The 18137-nt window shown below is 41.5% G+C and overlaps 1 protein-coding gene across 3 annotated transcripts in view; it reads right to left on the reverse strand.

The window, feature by feature from the left end:
• Positions 1-16646, reverse strand: part of ZNF236 (zinc finger protein 236) — an 82921-nt gene extending 66275 nt beyond the window's left edge. For all 3 annotated transcript variants that reach the window (XM_068147548.1, XM_068147547.1, XM_068147546.1), the window contains exons 1-3: positions 16555-16646; positions 2987-3129; positions 1785-1949 (exon numbers count right to left, since the gene is read on the reverse strand). In XM_068147548.1, coding sequence (XP_068003649.1) covers positions 1785-1949; positions 2987-3129; positions 16555-16615 — 369 coding nt within the window. In that variant the 5' untranslated portion in view covers positions 16616-16646. The remainder of the gene's footprint in view (positions 1-1784; positions 1950-2986; positions 3130-16554) is intronic.
• Positions 16647-18137: the final 1491 nt, after the last annotated feature.

Below are 18137 nucleotides of genomic sequence, written 5' to 3' on the forward strand. Positions count from 1 at the left end.
GCACACACTCTGCTGGATAAAGCACTGGCTGGGCAAACAGGCCCAGAGAGTGGTGGTCAATGGAGTTAAATCCAGCTGGTGGCTGGTCACAAGTGGTGTTCCTGAGGGCTCAGTGTTGGTACCACTTCTGTTTAACATTTTTATTGATAATCTTGCTAAGGATATAGAGTGTGTCATCAGCAAGCTTGCAGCTGACACCAAGTTAGGTAGGAGTGCTGCTCTGCACAAGGGTAGGGAGGCTCTACAGAGGAACTTGGATAGATTGGATCCATGGCCAATGTTAGCAGTATGAGCTTCAAAAAGTCCAAATGCCAGGTCCTGCACTTGGACCACAACAACCCCATGCAACACTACAGGCTTGGGGAAGTGTAAGCTGGAAATCTGTCTGGCAGAAAGGGATTTCAGGGTTTTATTTGACAAGCAGCTGAATATAAGCCAGCAGTGTGACCAGGTGGCCAAGAAAGCCACGGGCATCCGGGCTTGTATTAGAAATGCTGTGTCTAGAAGGAGGAGGGAGGTGATTGTCCTCCTGTACTCAGCACTGGTGAGGCAACACTTCAAGTATCATGTTCAGTTTTGGGCACCTCAATACAAGAGAGATAAAGGTCCTGGTGTGAGTGCAGAGGGCAATGAAGCTCTGAAGGCCTGGAGAACAAACCTTATGAAGAGTGACTGAAGGAGCTGGAGCTGTTTAGTTTGGAAAAGAGAAGGCTGAGGGGAGACCTCATTGCTCTCTACAACTACCTGAAAGGATGTCGTAGACAGGTTGTTGCTGGTCTCTTCTCATATGTGAATAGAATAGAATAGAATAGAATAGAATAGAATAGAATAGAATAGAATAGAATAGAATAGAATAGAATAGAATAGAATAGAATAGAATAGAATAGAATAGAATAGAATAGACCAGACCAGACCAGGTTGGAAAAGACCTTCAACATCATCAAGTCTAACCCACTACCCAACACCATCTAATCAACTAAATCATGACACCAAGTGCCTCATCCAGTCTCTTCTTAAACACTTCCAGTGATGGTGACTCCACCACCTCCCTGGGCAGCAGTTCTTTCTATGAAGAACTTCTTCCTAACATCTAGCCTAAACCTCCCCTGGTGCAGCTTGAGACTGTGCCCTCTTCTTCTGGTGCTGGTTGCCTGGGAGAAAAGACCAACTTCCACATGGCTAAAACCTTCCTTCAGGTAGTTGTAGAGAGCAGTAAGGTCTCCCCGAGCCTCCTCTTCTCCAGGCTAAGCAACCCCAGATCCCTCAGCCTCTCCTCATAGGGCCTGTGCTCCAAACCCCTCCCCAGCTTTGTTGTCCTTCTCTGGACAAGTTCCAGCAACTCAACGTCTTTCCTAAACTGAGGGGCCCAGAAGTCTTCCTGAGCAAAATAACCATTCACTTAAAAAAAAAAAAGGACTATCTAGGTAGGGAAACAGTTTAAGGATGCAAGTACATGGTGAGAGTGCCTCACCACATCAAAAATGACCATCCAGGCTATTACATGTGGGCTTGTCATTTATGTATATGAAATCACAGAAATTGATTCAAAACAGAAGTATTTATAACTGACTAATCAGTTGAAGACAGGATGGAAACACTTGTTTACAACCACTGCATTAATTTCTGCTACTACTATTAAAACAGAAACCCCTTCAGAAGTTTTATATTTCTGCTGAACTAGATGATTGATTCAATCCTTTGATCTAAAGCACATAAGTAAGGGATTAAGTACAATCCTTATAACACATCTTTTCAAAATTTAATTATGAAGTTTAATGAATTACCTCTTCTTTCTCATGTAGCATTATATGAGCTTTCAGACTGGCTACTCTGGAGAACTTCTTGTTGCACACAGGGCACGTAGGATCTTCACCATTGTGAGTACATTTATGAAGTGTCAAGTTGAATTCAACATTAAATGACATTGGGCACTGGTCACATCGGTGAGGCTGTTTGTTGAAAAAACAAAAATAAAGACAAAATTCAGTCTTCCCATAGGTACATATACCCTACATGGCATACAACCATACAAATAAAAATGTTTAAAATAAAGAAGAGCAATTCACGTACCTACCTATGATAATAATCCCTACTAACACTAATGTAGTTGTTTTCATTTCGCTACTGAAAATGAAAATACAGCATTTCAAGAGCATATGGGGAAAGGAAGCAGGAGAATTCACAAAAGCAGAAACTCAAAACTGAGACTATTCAAGGAGAGTGAAGTTAGCAGGAGAAATTAATAAGCAAGAGAATTTCCTACTTTAACTGATACCATGAACTCTCCTTAAAGCCAAATTAAGAACTGAACCAGCGAAGAGCTTAGTTGATGCTAGGATTGTCTGTTCTTCAGTTGGTATCTGCACAGTTTTCAATCTTTAAGAATGCCTTCACTTTACACAAGTGTACAATAGCATGGTTTTAACAGGATCAGTTTCTGGTTGTATCAACTTTACAATGTTCTTTGTACACATGAATTAACATCCTAAAGTCCTACAATTTGTAAAACTTCATCTGCACCTACAACTACCTCAAAGAGTAGTAAGATTATTTTTCCACAACAAGTAAAGCAATTTTATCTTTGTGAAGTAAAAAGGAAGAAAAATGAAATGTTTCAGATTAGAGATGAAACCTGTGGCCAAAGCTTCGTTTGAAAAGTCACTCAAGTCTTATTCATATGTCTCTATTTTTCTTATTATTTTCCAAATTTGATTTGTAAACAGCCAAAGTGCTGACATTAATGACTAATACATACATAGGCTGTTAGACACTGTTGAAATCAGCTATTAAGAGACTAGTGGGGTCCAGTTAACCAACATAAGTGCTATTTTTACTGCTAATGTGTAGAATGAATTGGCAAATTCGATTAAAAGAAATCCACGCATTTTCTCATCTATCTGTGTTAGCTTTCCTTAACAGCATAGGAAACTATCAATATAGGCTACTGCTTTCTAAGTTTCTAAATTTCAGCTACTAAAACTCATACCTTGTCATTTTGCTCATGATCCCTCATATGGCGCTGGAACTGGGTCTCTTTTGGAAAAGACAGCAAACAGATCTCACACTTATGGAAGTGAGGTGCTTGACAGTGAAAATTACTGTTCTCTGTATTTGGTGTCAGAACATCACCTACAAAACAAGCAGCAAAACATGTATATGAAGTCATATTTCATTTTCTTCTAATTTACTGAAAAACAAAACAAAACAAACAAACAAAAAAGGCAACAAAACCAAACCCACAAAACCCAGAATTGAGGCAGAAACGATTCAAGATCCTGTAAGATTTTTACTTCAATGAGATTACACCTTCAAGACCTCAGGCACAAATTTTGCTGCTTCTGTTGACACAGGATCATAGAATGACTTAGGCTGGACGGGAGCTTAGAGAGATCATATCATCTACTCCAATCTCCCTACCACAGGCAGTGATGCCTCTCAACTAGACTCAGCTGCTCAAGGATGAAAGGAATATATATATCTGTTCCTCTAACTACCACTCTCTAAAGAGATACATAATCATCTTTTCCTAGTAATTCACAATACATTCCTTCTGTGCTTCATAAATACCCATCAAGTTAGCAACAAAATGCTGTCAAACCCTAGGTATCAGTACAATACTGTCAGGGGTTACTTGTAATAACATTACATCATGTATTTCTAAAAAGAACTTTTTACTCTGACATACTCAGCAGTTCTGACTACACAGGCTTTCTGCTCCCCCTGCTCTCTTCTTGTTTGGGCTGTTTTTCCTTAAGAAAAATGTAGGCATTTTTTCTTCTACTTCTGGCAATGCAATACCTTTATTAGTTATCTTTAGAGTCATAAACCAAACATCAGTGTTTTGAATAGCTGAGAGGTGCAATAAGCTGCAAGTCAAACTGCATACACATTCAGTGGAGAAAAGATTATTTCTTTTTGGTAGGCCTAGCCTAAGCCTATACAGTTATCTTGTTTTAAACTCCCACAGTCACACAGCCTTTGATACACAAGTTGCAAGCTTCTATATCCTCGTGCTCAAACAGCTGAAGTCAGCCCTATACATATTTTCCTTATTATCTTAAATATTTATCCAAGTAAGTTAAACATATTTTTCACTTGAGAAGATACTGTAGTACTAAGGAATTCACCCTTATTGAAAAACAACCAAACAACAAAATACAACAAAAAATGCAAACCACCACAAACAACACAAAAGCAGCAACTACAAAAACCCCACAAACATTAAGAAAAGTAATTAGCAGGAGAGGTAAACATACATAAAAATTACTCACGGCAGTATTAATAACATCAAAATAAAATTCAACTGACTCATGCTGCAGATTAAGGATACTATAGAGGAAAAAAAAACACACCACAGAATTCAGTTTCAAACACTGCCACAAAGGAATGCAGCAGGATGCAAAAGCTAACATTGATTTTACTGTCAGACAAGCAAAGCCTGAGTTTCCCTTTAAGAAAGTCAGCACTTCTTGCCGTGCATAGAAGATTTAGACAGGGAAGCAACAACACAACTAGAAGTTTACAGTATCCTGTTTACATTTCCTCAGAGGATACCAAAGATTACACTTCCTGTAGTACTTCTGCTCAGTACGGCACCTATGTCAAAGCCCTGCCTCATTCAATACATCTTTTACAAGGGGGGGAAGAATAAATCACAGTATCACAGAATCACCAAGGTTGGAAGAGACCTCAAAGATCATCAAGTTCAACCTATCACCCAAGACCTCATGACTAGACCATGGCACTGAGTGCCACATCCAATCCCCTCTTGAACACATCCAGGGACAGTGACTCCACCACCTCCCTGGGCAGCACATTCCAATGGCGAATGACTCTCTTGGTGAAGAACTTTCTCCTTACCTCGAGCCTAAACTTCCCCTGGCGCAGCTTGAGACTGTGTCCTCTTCTTCTGGTGCTGGCTGCCTGGGAGAAGAGACCAACCCCCTCCTGGCTACAACCACCCTTCAGGTAGTTGTAGAGAACAATGAGGTCTCCCCTGAGCCTCCTCTTCCCCAGGCTAAACAACCCCAGCTCCCTCAGCCTCTCCTCACAGGGCTTGTGCTCAAGGCCTCTCATCAGCCTCATTGCCCTTCTCTCAAAATGCTCAAGCATCTCAATGTCCTTCTTAAACTGAGGGTCCCAGAACTGGACACAGTACTCAAGGTGTGGCCTAACCAGTGCTGACTACAGGGGCACAATGACTTCCCTGCTCCTGCTGGCCACACTATTCCTGATGCAGGCCAGGATGCCATTGGCCTTCTTGGCCACCTGGGCACACTGCTGGCTCATGTTTAGGCGGTTTTCAATCAGTACCCCCAGGTCCCTTTCTGTTTGGCAGCTCTCCAGCCACTCCAACCCCAGCCTGTAGTTCTGCATGGGGTTGTTGTGCCTGCCTGTATTGCCTGCTAAAATCCTCATAAACAAACTCAAAAAAGCTTGTAGTTGTGCTTCCAGCACAAGATATTTGGGGTGAAACATCACAGCTTTAAAAAAAAAAAACCAAAAAAATCCCCCCCATTAAAAACAAACAAAACAAAACAAAAACACACACACACAAAAAAAACCCCAACATACAACCAAAAAAAAACCAAAACCAAACCAACACCAAACAACCCATGTAGTAAGGACTGAAACTTCTCTCTTCTGGACTAAACTGCCAATACACTTTTGCCTTGCAAAGTTTTGTTATGCACCATTGTTAGAGAGAAATGCTTTACTTAAATATCACAAACCTTTAGCATGTGTAAATGTAAACCTACTGCATCCTTTCCATATAATCACCTGTAAATTCATAGGACATGAAACCCTATCAGTAAGAAGTGTACTTTTTATTCCCGAAATGGTCACAATTCTTCAAAAGCTGAAAAGCACACCTTTCATCACAAGGTATTGTGCATTAAACATCCTTGTGATAGTAGAATAAAGGGCACAAAATTATTTCTTGTAAATTTTGCCATAAGAAGAAAGAGAAAAATGGCAGGGAGGGGGAATCAATACTTCATAGAATCATAAAACCACAGAACTGAACTGGGTTGAAATGGACTTTAAAGATCATCTAGTTCCAAGCCCCTTGCCATAGACAGAACACCTTCCACTACATAAGGCTGCTCAAAGCCCCTTCCACCACTTCCAGTGCCTCACAACTCTCACGGCAAAGAACTTCTTCCTTAAATCTCATCTAAGTCTACCCTCTCAGTTTGAAGCCACCACCTCTTGTCCTGCCACCACAGACCCTTGTAAACAGTCCTTCCCCATCCTTCCTGTAAGCCACCTTCAGGTACAGAAAGGCTGATGTAGGTTCCCCTTGGAACCTTCACTTCTCCAGGCTGAACAACTCTATCAGTCTGTCCTCACAGCAATGGTGTTACAGCCCTCAGATCATCCTCAAGGCACTCTTCTGGACCTGCTCCAACAGGTCCATGTCTTATGCTGCAGGCCCCAGAGCTGAATGCAGTACTCCAGGTGAGGTCTCACTAGCACAGAGTGGTAGAATCACCTCCCTCGAGCTGCTGGTCACATTTTTTGATGTAGCCCAGGATATGGTGTGCAAGCACACACTGTCAGGCCATATTAAGTTTCTAGTCAACCCATATCCCCAAGCCCTTCTCCATAAGGCTGCTCTAAATCTCTTCTCCACCCAGACTGTATTTGTGCTTGGGATTGCCCCAAGCCAGATACTGGACCTTGCATTTGGCCTTGCTGAACTTTAGAAGGTTTGCACAAGCCCACCTCTCCAGTCTGTCAAGTACCTTATGGATGGCATCCCTTCCCTACTGCACGATACCTGCACCACACATGGTGCCATCAGCAAACTCACTGAGGGTGTACCTGATGCCATTATCAACCCCTAAGGAATGCTACTCATCACTGGTTTCCACTTGGACACTGAGTCCTTGATTACAACATTTCAGATGTGACCATCCAGCTTATTCCTTATCTACCAAAAAATCCATGTCTCTCCAATTTGGAGACAAAGATGTCATGTGGGACAGTGTCAAATACTTTACCCAAGTCCAAGCAGGTGACATCAGTTCCTCTTATCCACCAATGCTGTAACCCCATTATAGAAGACCACTGAATCTGTCAGGAACAATTTGCCCTTAGTGAAGTCACGTTGGTTGTTTCCCAAACATCCTTATTTTCCATGCGTTCTAGTACAGTTTCCAGAACAACCCACTCCACGATTTTGCTGTGCACAGAGCTGAGACTGACTGGCCTGCAGTCAGGGGGAACTTCACCAGGCTGCCATGACTTCTTAAATATGATGGATAGTGGCTTAGAAATTTCACCTGTTCCCTCAGGACCTGTGGACATATCCTACCAGGTCCTATGACATTGTGCACCTTCGCATTTCAACCTGTATATGTATCAATACTGATTAATCTACAGACTATTATTTTTATTCCAGAATTCAAAGAGGTGTTTAAATTAACTGTATCTTAATTAAAATATATATCTCCTTGTGATATTTCAGCAGAATTTGGTAGCTATAAATATATGAAATCATACCATGCAGAGATATGCAGGAATAAGCTATATTAGCTTTTCTTTCAAAAGGAGGAAAAGATCACCACTAAAATAAACAAAAGGGTTAACAAAAGTATAATCTTAAAATATTTCATAGGAAAGAACATAGAGACAGCCTAAACTTTGGTAAATGAGAAGCACATCACACCCTGTATTGAAGCATGAGGAGTTTCTCAAGACTAGTTCATGGGCAATTTTAAACCCTGAGCTACCTCCAAGCCTTTCCATCTTTCTAACCACAGCCAGACCCCAAAGAAGAAACAGATGGTACACAGTTGTAAAATTTGTCGCATATGTTTGTAACATCTAAAGTGTTGTGCTTTCCATGACAGCCTTTGTAACTCTTTGCAAAACTTTTTCCTATCTTTCATGCTGCTAAAGAGCAAAAGATAGATGTTTGGAAGTCAAAACTGGATCTCCAAATCAGCAATTGCACTGTTCAGACCAGCCTGATGAAGGCTGCTCAAAGAAGGATGCTAACTGCAGAAATGTGTCTAAAAAAGCCTTTAAGGATAAGGCACAGCAAATCAATTTACCATAGATTCCAGAAATCTTCAAAGGCTCAACTACTGGAAGATCAGGCTGAAGATTGCTTTAAGTGGTTACAGCCAGTATGAATAGAAAAAAAGAGTCCACTTTGGATTTAAAACAACTCTGAGATGTCAGTTTCACTTTGACTCAAAGGGCAGGATTGAGATCTAACACAGATTAAAATTTAAACACACATATATTCATAGTACATCTAATCTAGTTTAAGGGAAAAGATAAGACTATGATAATCTTTTTTTCACTTATAATCTCACTAAAATACAACTTTGTCCTCTATTACCAGCCAAATACCAGGCGATTCTGAGAGCTGCACAGCTCCCTTTCACTAGAGATGCAGGGAGTGACATTCTATTTCACCCTTTCATTAGCAAGAGAGTATTCAGAATATCATCTCACTGAAGTTAAGCAATTGGATAACAATAAGGACACAACTGTTGTGTTCAGAAGTGAGAAAACAGACACACACACAAAATAAAACCAGAAAAATATATCATCAACTAAAAAAGTAATAAGCAAGTCAGCTATATTTTAACTTTTCAGGCAGGTATCACAGACTCTTAAGTATGACTCCAGTCTGTCTTCATTTCAACAGAAAAAGATAAATAACTGCTTGACAGAGTTTTTTGTTACAAGGACTACTAATGAAACAAAGACATTGCTTGCACTGATACCTCTGTGTGGCAAGAAGTCAAGGTAATAACCTAGGTTACCATATTTCAGAGAAATCATTGATATCAAACTCACTTGTGTAGTCATCTTTCCTTATATCACATTAAAAAAATGCTTTTGGATACATCAGCACGGATCATGAAACAAGCCAAACACTGCAAAATACCTAAAGATTACTATTTTGGAATACCCAAACCCACATACATTAAGCTAATTCAAGGAGTGATCCTATCACTGCAGGATCTTGTACTTAAAATGCACTTTACAAGATTCTGTCCTTTAAAATGCTCTGAGATGTTTGTTCATTTATAGGCAACTCTAAACATTCACCTGTGTACCAAAGGCAAGCAAAATAGTAGCAGAAGTGACACAGTGTTTGATGGTCACAATTCATTATTTATCAGATTAGCAACTCTATAGCAAAAAGCTGAAGTGGTGCCTGTGATCCCAGAAGAATGCATTCGGTACAAAGATTAAGCAATCTGTTTATTGACAGATATATTCTGTCCAGATGAAAATATGACTGTGCTGTCTGTTAATCAGCTAACAAAATGCAAGCAAAGTCAATAACAAATTTTAAAGTTGGAGTTTTTAGAGAAGATCTTAACTCACTAATCATATAAAGTGGAAAAAAAAATCACCTGAAAAACTAACATGCTTATACTAGAGATGATACTTATTGATATCTATAAACAAATGCACACAGACAAAACACAAAATTAGTAACGCAGTAACAAATCCCCTGAAAAATAAATTATTCTTTCAGGTTTGCACACTACAATAAACCTCACTGAACAGCTGCAAAGTTTAAAGCACTGCCATTTATTTGTATTAACTGCAGGGAAACCAGTGCAAAAGCTACTGACATTTCCCCCCCCCCCATCTGCAAGATCGTCTAATTGCAATATAAATCAACTCTATTCCATCACAGCTTCAGAAAGACAGCCAAGTATCAATACAACTAAACTAAACAGGGAGCACTTAGCTCACTGTGCACTGTCAAACAGACATTTTGTCTGTATTCTTACAGTTTGACCAAAATAATCCAAAATACCAGAATTGGATTTGCAAAGTCCCTGTCAATACACTTTCCATTTAAAGGTAAGATTTATTTAAACACTCAATGTTACAACCTCTAAGTTCTTTTCAAATTAATCATCCCTCACAGAGCAGCAGCAATCAAGCTTCAGGTCAAATGAGCTGCAGAGTTGATACAGCCTTCATGAAAACTTGACCTCGGGAGTTCAGTCAGCAAGCAGGTGCTCTCTGCTGTAAGCCACTGATGACAACTCACCATGGAAGAAGTACGACAGAATTAGAGCACTCCCAACCATTCCTTCCTTATGTAAGCAGCACTGTGCCTCATGGCAGCTTGCAGCCCTCTCTGCAAGGCGCAGATGGACACATTCAGTTGTAAATGCAGCACAGCTTTATTAGATCTCTAATAGCCTACTCGCATCCAACTGAGAGGACACTGAATACAACACTCAAGCTTGTGGAATTCATGGATGAAAACTTGTCACTGAAGTTAAATGGCAGCTGGCAAGTCTATGGACAAAAGGGTCTGACCCTATCAAAACCTATTTTACTAATTTACGAGTGCAAAGAAAGTGGGAAGACAAGAGAGCAAAACAGGGATGACACTGTTGATGTTTCCTCATACTACTCTTGAAAACAGAACAAAGATAATCATTGTAACATTTTGGTTCATTCCACAATCATAAAAGAACCAGGTTAGTTTAAACCTAGCTCAGCCCTCTTAAATCACCAAACAGTAAGTTCGTCCTGACTTCTAATGCGAAGAGCAAGGAAAGACTCAACTCAGTCCACATATCAGACCAAAACCCAAAAATCAATCAAGATGAGATCTTATGAGACAAGGTAGTTTTATTGTTTTGGTCCATACTAAATATGGAATTTAAAGCAGTAATAGTCCAGACACTTAGCTTCTGGGAACACACTGCTGGGATGTATATTCAGGTGTCAGTTGCTCAGCATTTGCCAACACAAAGTAGCTACACTCCTTGCATCACCACAGGTGACTCCAGAAAACGAAAAGCCACACTGATGCACTGCAGGCAGCGGAGAAAGCCTGACAGGACATAGAATTAATAGCTCCATCATAGCTGGTTAGATACTAAGCAGATTGTACCAGGGCTGGCTGGGACAGAGCTAACGTTTTTCACAGCAGCCTGTATGGTGCTATGTGACTGCATTTGTGACTAGAACAATGCTGATAACACACCAATATTGTTAGCTATTCCTGGACAGTTCTTGTACAGTGAGAAGGCTGCCTCTCTTTCTCACTCTGCCATCACAATGAGTAGCCTGAGGGTAGAAGAGATGTTGGAGAGGACAACTGACACAAATTAACCACAGGGATACTTCATGCCATACAACATCATGCTCAGCAATACAAACTCAAGGGATAGTCTTTCTAGAGTAGTCTTTGCTCAGAGGCCGTCTGAGCATCACTCTGCTTGCAAGAGGTGGTGAATGTTTCCCCTTGCACTATTTGGTTAAGGCTTTTGGTTGGTTGAGTTTCTTTATTTTTTCCCCTTCATTTATTAAACTGTTACACTTCTTGACAGCTGCTGTGACCATAACAATCTAGAATTTTCCAGCAGTTTGTTTTCACGTGATTTGTCATACTTGAGACCATGACCCTTACTTGTGCCCAGCCTACTACGCTGTTAACCAACTTTAAAATTACCTACATGATTTTCTAGATTATCTTTCCTCTTCCTGAGCATGACATAATCGAACTATAGACATGAGAGGTCTCAAATAGTAATTTAATTACATCCAGAAGCACTTAATGCCTAAGAATGAGCAAGGTATGAAGGTATGAGCACAACTGCAATAGAGGATAACATAAGGAGGATCTACAATTGGCAGAAAGCTATAGAGAAGGGACAGAACAATGGCTGAAGTTATCACACAGGCAGAATTTAAACATACAATATTTAACTGTACCAATTACTGGGGAAAAGGCATAGACATTTAAACTACAGTGACAAACCAATGTGGAATTCAAGTACACCAGTGTAATCTAAGTCCATCTTGTCATAAACCCAAACATAACCCTCATGAACTTAGATTTTGTGGTTGCTGAACAGTGAGATGACCAAACAAAAGTATCACTATTAAATCCTAAATATTGTATTTCCTATGGTAAAACTTTGTGTAGTTGGTCTTCCTCTACACTTTAGAAAGAAATTGCCTCTACCTGTTGTATTTACTGCATAGAAGCAGTAAAACCTCCTCATTCCTGCCTGCATGACATCGCTCATTCTTGTCAGTCAGAGACCACCACGTCAAATCCTAGTACAAAACTTCTAAAATAATCAACATAATATAAATTCACGGAAGATTTAACTGGTGAATTCAAGTTATGTTTTTCATCAATACAAAATTGGAATGTAAAGCCTCAGAACTGACTTTCCTCTGATTTAAGATACCCACCTCAACTCGTGATAGAGGACCAAGTCAGCAAAGCAAGTACAGTCAGCTCTGCAGGGGCTGACTTGACACATTGCCTTCTCTGTGTTTCTTAACTTTATGTATTTAGTATTTACTACCCTATTCATAAAGAAATTCAGTTAAAATTTGTGTAAAAGTAGCCTTTAATTACAGGACATACATTCTAGGAATAGAAACCGCTTCAGGACTCCCTGCAAATATTCCACTTTGCTATTCAAGGAAGTTCTCTTCTGTTACTTGAAACTAATCAGAGTTGTTAAAGTCAAAACCAGTCATTTTATATTGCTGCTATTCAAACAGTGACAAGCAGCATTGTACAAACAGAAAGAACCCTCACTATGGGGAAGAAACACTCAGGGGAAAAAAAGACTTAGGGTGCCAGAACAGTCATACAGTCCTCACAATCCTTCTCATATACCTGAAGTAACAAAGATAGTGAAGTAGTGACTACCAACTCATGCTAAAAACTACATGTTTATTGGGACAAAATGAGAACGCTCACAAATTAGCAGAAAGAATCAGTGATAAAGTCTCAAGTTTTCACCTAAGTTTCCACGAACCAAAAGAAAACCCTTATCCACTGCAGCTGTTAATAAAACACCCAAAATGTTACTCTGGATCTATAAAAAGTATGTTTTCAAATATTGTTTTTTTCATTTGCTATCTAACTGAACAACAAAAGTCTGGTATTTATTTCAATTCCAGCTTAACAGTAACCCTTCATTCCTAAATTCTAATTAAAGAGTCAAGTAAGAGTTTTCAAAATAACATCCTTACAAAAAGAGGCCTACTGTAGTTCTAAAAACCCTTCTCAAAGCAAAACCCTATTGTGCCTTCCAAAACACCTTTCATTTCAAGGCTTTTTCTTTTCAATTTTCAGGCACTTTGCCCAAGCTCAAAAAAAAAATATTTAAAATGAGCATTTTCTATTACACCAATATCTTAAAGAGAGCACACAAAGAATATTTTATGCAAAGTCAGTTAGCAAAAGGTAAATTTGAGGGATTAATACTAAGAAAGTATTGCTAAGATGTCCAAGCTTCAATCAGTGAAATAAATATAGTCAGAAAGAATCATGAGGAAAATATATACCAATATAAACAGAGCACAATAAATGGTCCCCTGCTTGTTTTCTTTGTGCTATCTTAGCTGCACAACAGCAGTGGAAATCACTCTTGAGTGTCTTACAGAGACTCCTAAGGGAGCAGCGTAAACAAAACTGCCTCTCAGCCACTGGTTCTTGAATGTTGGCAACAACACACCAGACTACACAAAATTTCACGTGGCCTAATACTCTGACAGGTCAAACCCAGTTATGCAGGTTACTTAGCATCACAGCAGCCACAGTGACAACTCTGAGGCAACATACATTAATTATTCTTTTTTTTTAAACTTCCCTCTCAAGTTAGAGGCTGTCACAAAAACCTATGTAAATGTGTTATTAGTGTGTTAACACTAATTATGTGCTAAGAGCTGCCTTTTTCTTTGTTTAAAAAGATATGTATGGAGTGGCTTTTTTTGTTCTAATGCATTCTTCTTGCTTCATACATACTTGAAGGTCTTATCCTGAAATTTTCAGCAAGAGCCAAGGACTCATCACATCTCTGTAACAGGATTTACTATACAAACACTGCTAAGCAGCCACATGAAGAATCAAGGAGCAGCAAACCCCTGAAACATCAACTATTAGCTTTAACTATCTTGAGAATCACACCCATATTTCATCCACCTCGTAAGAGAATCACAGAATGCTTAAGGTTGAAGGGGCCATTGGGGGTCATCTTGTCCAAACCGTGTGCTCAAGCTGGGCTACCTACAGCCAATTCCCAGAGTCATTTATAGATGGTTTTTGAGTATCTCTATGGAAGGAGACTTCACTAATTCCTCATGTAACCAGTGCCAAGGCTCAGTTAGCCTCACAGCAAAAAAACTCTTTCCTTATGCTCTGACAGACCCTCCTATGTTTCAGTTTGTGCCCATCACAGAGGTCAATTTGAACAGTTCAGTTAGACTTTAAAAAAATTACATGTGTGTGTAATTTTGGTTGCATATATGTGCATATAAAGTTTTGGTAAAACAACAGAATAGCAGCCACTGAGGTCAAGATCTTGTTTTTACTATTGTTCAGGGGTTTTATTTCATTTCCCTGGAATAAAGAATGTGTTCTGGTATTTGACAAGAAGTTGCACAACAAAACATTGCTGATCCACCTTTATTTTCTTCCAAAAATGTATTGCCATAATCATACAGAATGTACAGCTAGAGAGCGCAACACTCGTTTTCCATTAAAGGCATTAGCATACCAGGGGTGTAGGAATTCTGAGGGCCACACATAAAAAGTACAGCAGCTAAACCATACAATTTCCTAACCAAACCCCACAAAATTTGTTGTTTTTTTTTTTGTAAACAGATATTTTCTAAATTAAATGCTTCCTGCTAAAAGCGAAGCCTGGGGAATTCACAACTAGTTTTCAAATTCAGGAATAAACACAGGTCAGCCTGTATCTGAATGGGACAAACAGCCAAATGTCCCAAGAACATAAATTTCCCAGATTCAAGCTGTCCTGCTCAGCCAGAGCTTCCTTATTCATGACCTTCTTTTAATGAATTAACACATAGTTTGAAATAAATACAAGAAAAAAATACAAAATATGATCAAACTTATCGCGAGTCCCCTCACCCTTATGTCTTACCATAGTAAGAGTCCAAGATTAAGGTCAAGCTACAAGGAAGAGGGATATAGCTACTAGGGCCTTATTCTGGACATCCTGTTTCAGTTCTGATTTTGTCATAGGCTGTACTATTGTTGCAGGAGCTTCTACATACATGATACATCCTTGCATGACCTACTAGACAGTTAAGCAGATATTTTAGTTAAAATAACCTTCTAAAGAAACCTCTCAGCTTTCAAAACTGGTAACGGCCAAAGCCTTTTGGACCTTCCTTTATATAGTATTTAATGTTTCTGAGATCAGTAGTTCCAACAAAAACAAACATAAAAATCTGATAGGAATCTGAGGTCCTTTTGGGTTTCCATGATGCAAAACTTCCCAACACTCACGTAGCAATACGGCTTCTTTTTTTTTCCCTTTTTTGCCTGCCAGCTTATTTCAGTTCTACAGAGCACTTCTCACAGAACGCTCACCTACACATTCCTCTTGAAGAGCCAGAGCTCATCTGCAAGTATTCAGAAAACCAGACATTTTAAGTATGTACTGAAAATGTGAATCAGTTGATTTTTCACAACCGAAGTAACCGTGGTATTTTAATTTTCGTGTGAAATCCCTTCCGAAGAAAACCTAAAAATCTACTGCTACATGCTTGTGCTGAAACAAAAGTCCTTGAAGAGGGTTTCAGGTCTATCTGAAACAGTATTTTTGCAGGTTGTGGGCCTTTGCCAGATACTGCTCGCAGATCTCTAGTAACATCATTAGGAATGAACTACACAAAAGAGCCATAAAAGTCACAAGCTACAGACTGCTGTCAAAATCCCCCAAAACCTGCCCTTCAGTATCCCCACCGACACTACAACTTAAAAAACAAACAAACAAAAACAACGTGATCTAGACTAAAACACATTTAGGAAAGACAAACACTTTAACATATACTCACAATGAAAACTACAAGGACTTTATTTAACCGTAAAGAAAAAAAAAAAAAAAATTTCCTTCAGAAAAACTGAAGAGTGCAAATTTTTTTTTACTCGTTTATCACCCTTTATTCGAAGCTCTCGTTATTTCGGCCCGGGGAGGGGGGGGAGGGGAGACAGAGGGAAGAAGAAGAGCGGCGGAAGGACTCGGGCGCTTTCCTGTTCTGTCCTGCTGCCGCAAGTCCGCCCGGGCTCTTCCTCTGGCCCTCACCAGTTCCAGCCAGCCCGGCGCGTTCGCAGCACCGATGCCGCAGTCCGATGCGCGCCAGGAAGGAGAAGGCGGCAAGGCCTCTGGTCTGGGCCCAGAAACCTTTCTTCCCCAACAAGCAAAAAACCACGGCCGCGCTGCGACCAGTTTTCCCCGCACCCTCTACGGATGAGGGAGCTTTAGAGCCGCCACTGCCCGGGAAGGAGAGAGGCTGCAGGGCCTCGCAGGTTTTTCCCCCGCCGCCGCACCGTATGGGGCGATGGGAGCTAGCCGCTCGGTATCATTCCGCAGGGCCGGGCCAGGCTCCCTCCCCTCCGCCCTCTCGCCTATACACTCACACAATAGACCCGGCCTTCCTCCCCCATATCCGGGGACTATATGCGGATCCCGCGGAGGCTTTTTGCCTTCTTGCGGATCTCGCAATTCCACCCCCGGGCGCGCACCGCGCTCGCCCGGCCGCGCTGTTTACCTGCCTCGGTGCCGGCCTTGCTAGTCTCCCTGCTGGGCTTGGGAGGCCGCCCCCTCGGCATGGCTGCCCCCTCCCTTCCCCACCCCCCCTCCCCTCCCCACCCCGCCCTCCCCCCCCCCAGCGCACACACACGCACACACACACAGTTGGCAACGGCGGAGAAAGCGGCGGTTGGTGAAAGGGGGACAAAGGGGCGGGGACGAGGGAGCGAACCCGGCCCTATATACGGGCCGCCAGGGACTGGGCGCTATGAGAGTGGGGCGGGCAGGAAGGGAGCTGGCACGAGGACAGACGGGCCCAGCGGGGGTTGGGGGTCTAGAAAGAAGAGCGAGAGGGCAAGGGGCGAACTCACAGCAAGGCCGGGCGGCGCAGGCGCACTAAGAGCACCTCTCTAGCGCGAGCTTGGGGAGAGAGGGGGGGTCGGGGAGACAGCGGCGTGGAAGGGGGGTGGTGGAGGGGCGGTGGCGGGGAGGCTTGGGTGCGCATGCGCTGGGGCTGCCGCGGGCCGAACGTGCCTGCGGCTCTGAGGCAGGCATTTCCGGGTATGGGGGCGCATGGACCTAGCCCGAGCGCCGGGCGGTGGGGGATGCTGGGCCCTGCTTGTGTCCTGGTAGAGCGGGCCTGGACCGTGGTCAAGGTCTGACCTGGAGGGGGTTTCTGGTCTCTCCCGACTGTAGGAGCCGGCACAGCGTGTGGCCGAGGCAGGAGGGCTGAAGTTTAAGAGCATAGAAGCAGGCAGAGCGGCCTTAGATTGGCCTCGACCAGAGCTACAGTGACGACGGCGCCATTGCCTGGTTGCGGTCGTTCGTCTCTCGCAGCCTGCGTGAGGTTTTTGGTTGGTTTTTGGTTGGTTAGGTTTGGTTTTTTTAGTGTAGAAGGTGCCTTAGGTGTGTAGAGGGCTCAGGCCTGAACGGTGTTTGCTTCCTGCTCGTGTCCCTGTGAGGACTGGCGGGGTTTGCTGCTTAAACACCGGTAGTCTGTGGCACATACAAGAGTTCTGCTACCTGAATCGCATACTGCGTAAGGGGATCTTATGGGAGTCAGAAAAAAAGTCACTGGATCGTTTATTAGCAATTTAAGGATCTCGTAAGCTATGATAATTTTGTTGCCTGTAACTTGCGTGCAGTGGAAGTGTGCCCAATGGAATGGTGTCGATGAAGATGCTGGTAGCTCATTACAGTGCTACTTGGCTTTCATTGCTTCTGAAGAAGTGTACTCGGAAGTGGCTATGTGTCACTTTGAAGTCATAGGGTTTCAGCTTCTAAAATGAAACAATTGCACCTCTTGCTAAATAAAACTTCTAATAAAAACCACTTGGCTTTTGATGGAGTGGCTTGATTTTTTTTTTTTTTCATTATCTTAATAATTTGATCTATTGAACAGTCTAAAGTTACATTTTCTTTCTGCATCTTTTAACTTTTAAATGCCTATTTAAGAAGAGTTTGTATCTGTAAAAAGGGAGGTGCTATGAGAATGCTGCCTATGGTGATAAAACTTTTTGCCTATTTAGTCTGACTCAAAGACTGATCCAAACCCCACTTTTCTCAGAACCAAGTTGCTGTTGCTTAGTTACTCAATTATTA

The sequence above is a fragment of the Melanerpes formicivorus genome, unplaced genomic scaffold (genome assembly GCF_026170545.1).
Source record: "Melanerpes formicivorus ecotype bairdi unplaced genomic scaffold, bMelFor1.0.p_v2 SCAF_15, whole genome shotgun sequence".
Taxonomy (NCBI): Eukaryota; Metazoa; Chordata; class Aves; order Piciformes; family Picidae; genus Melanerpes; species Melanerpes formicivorus.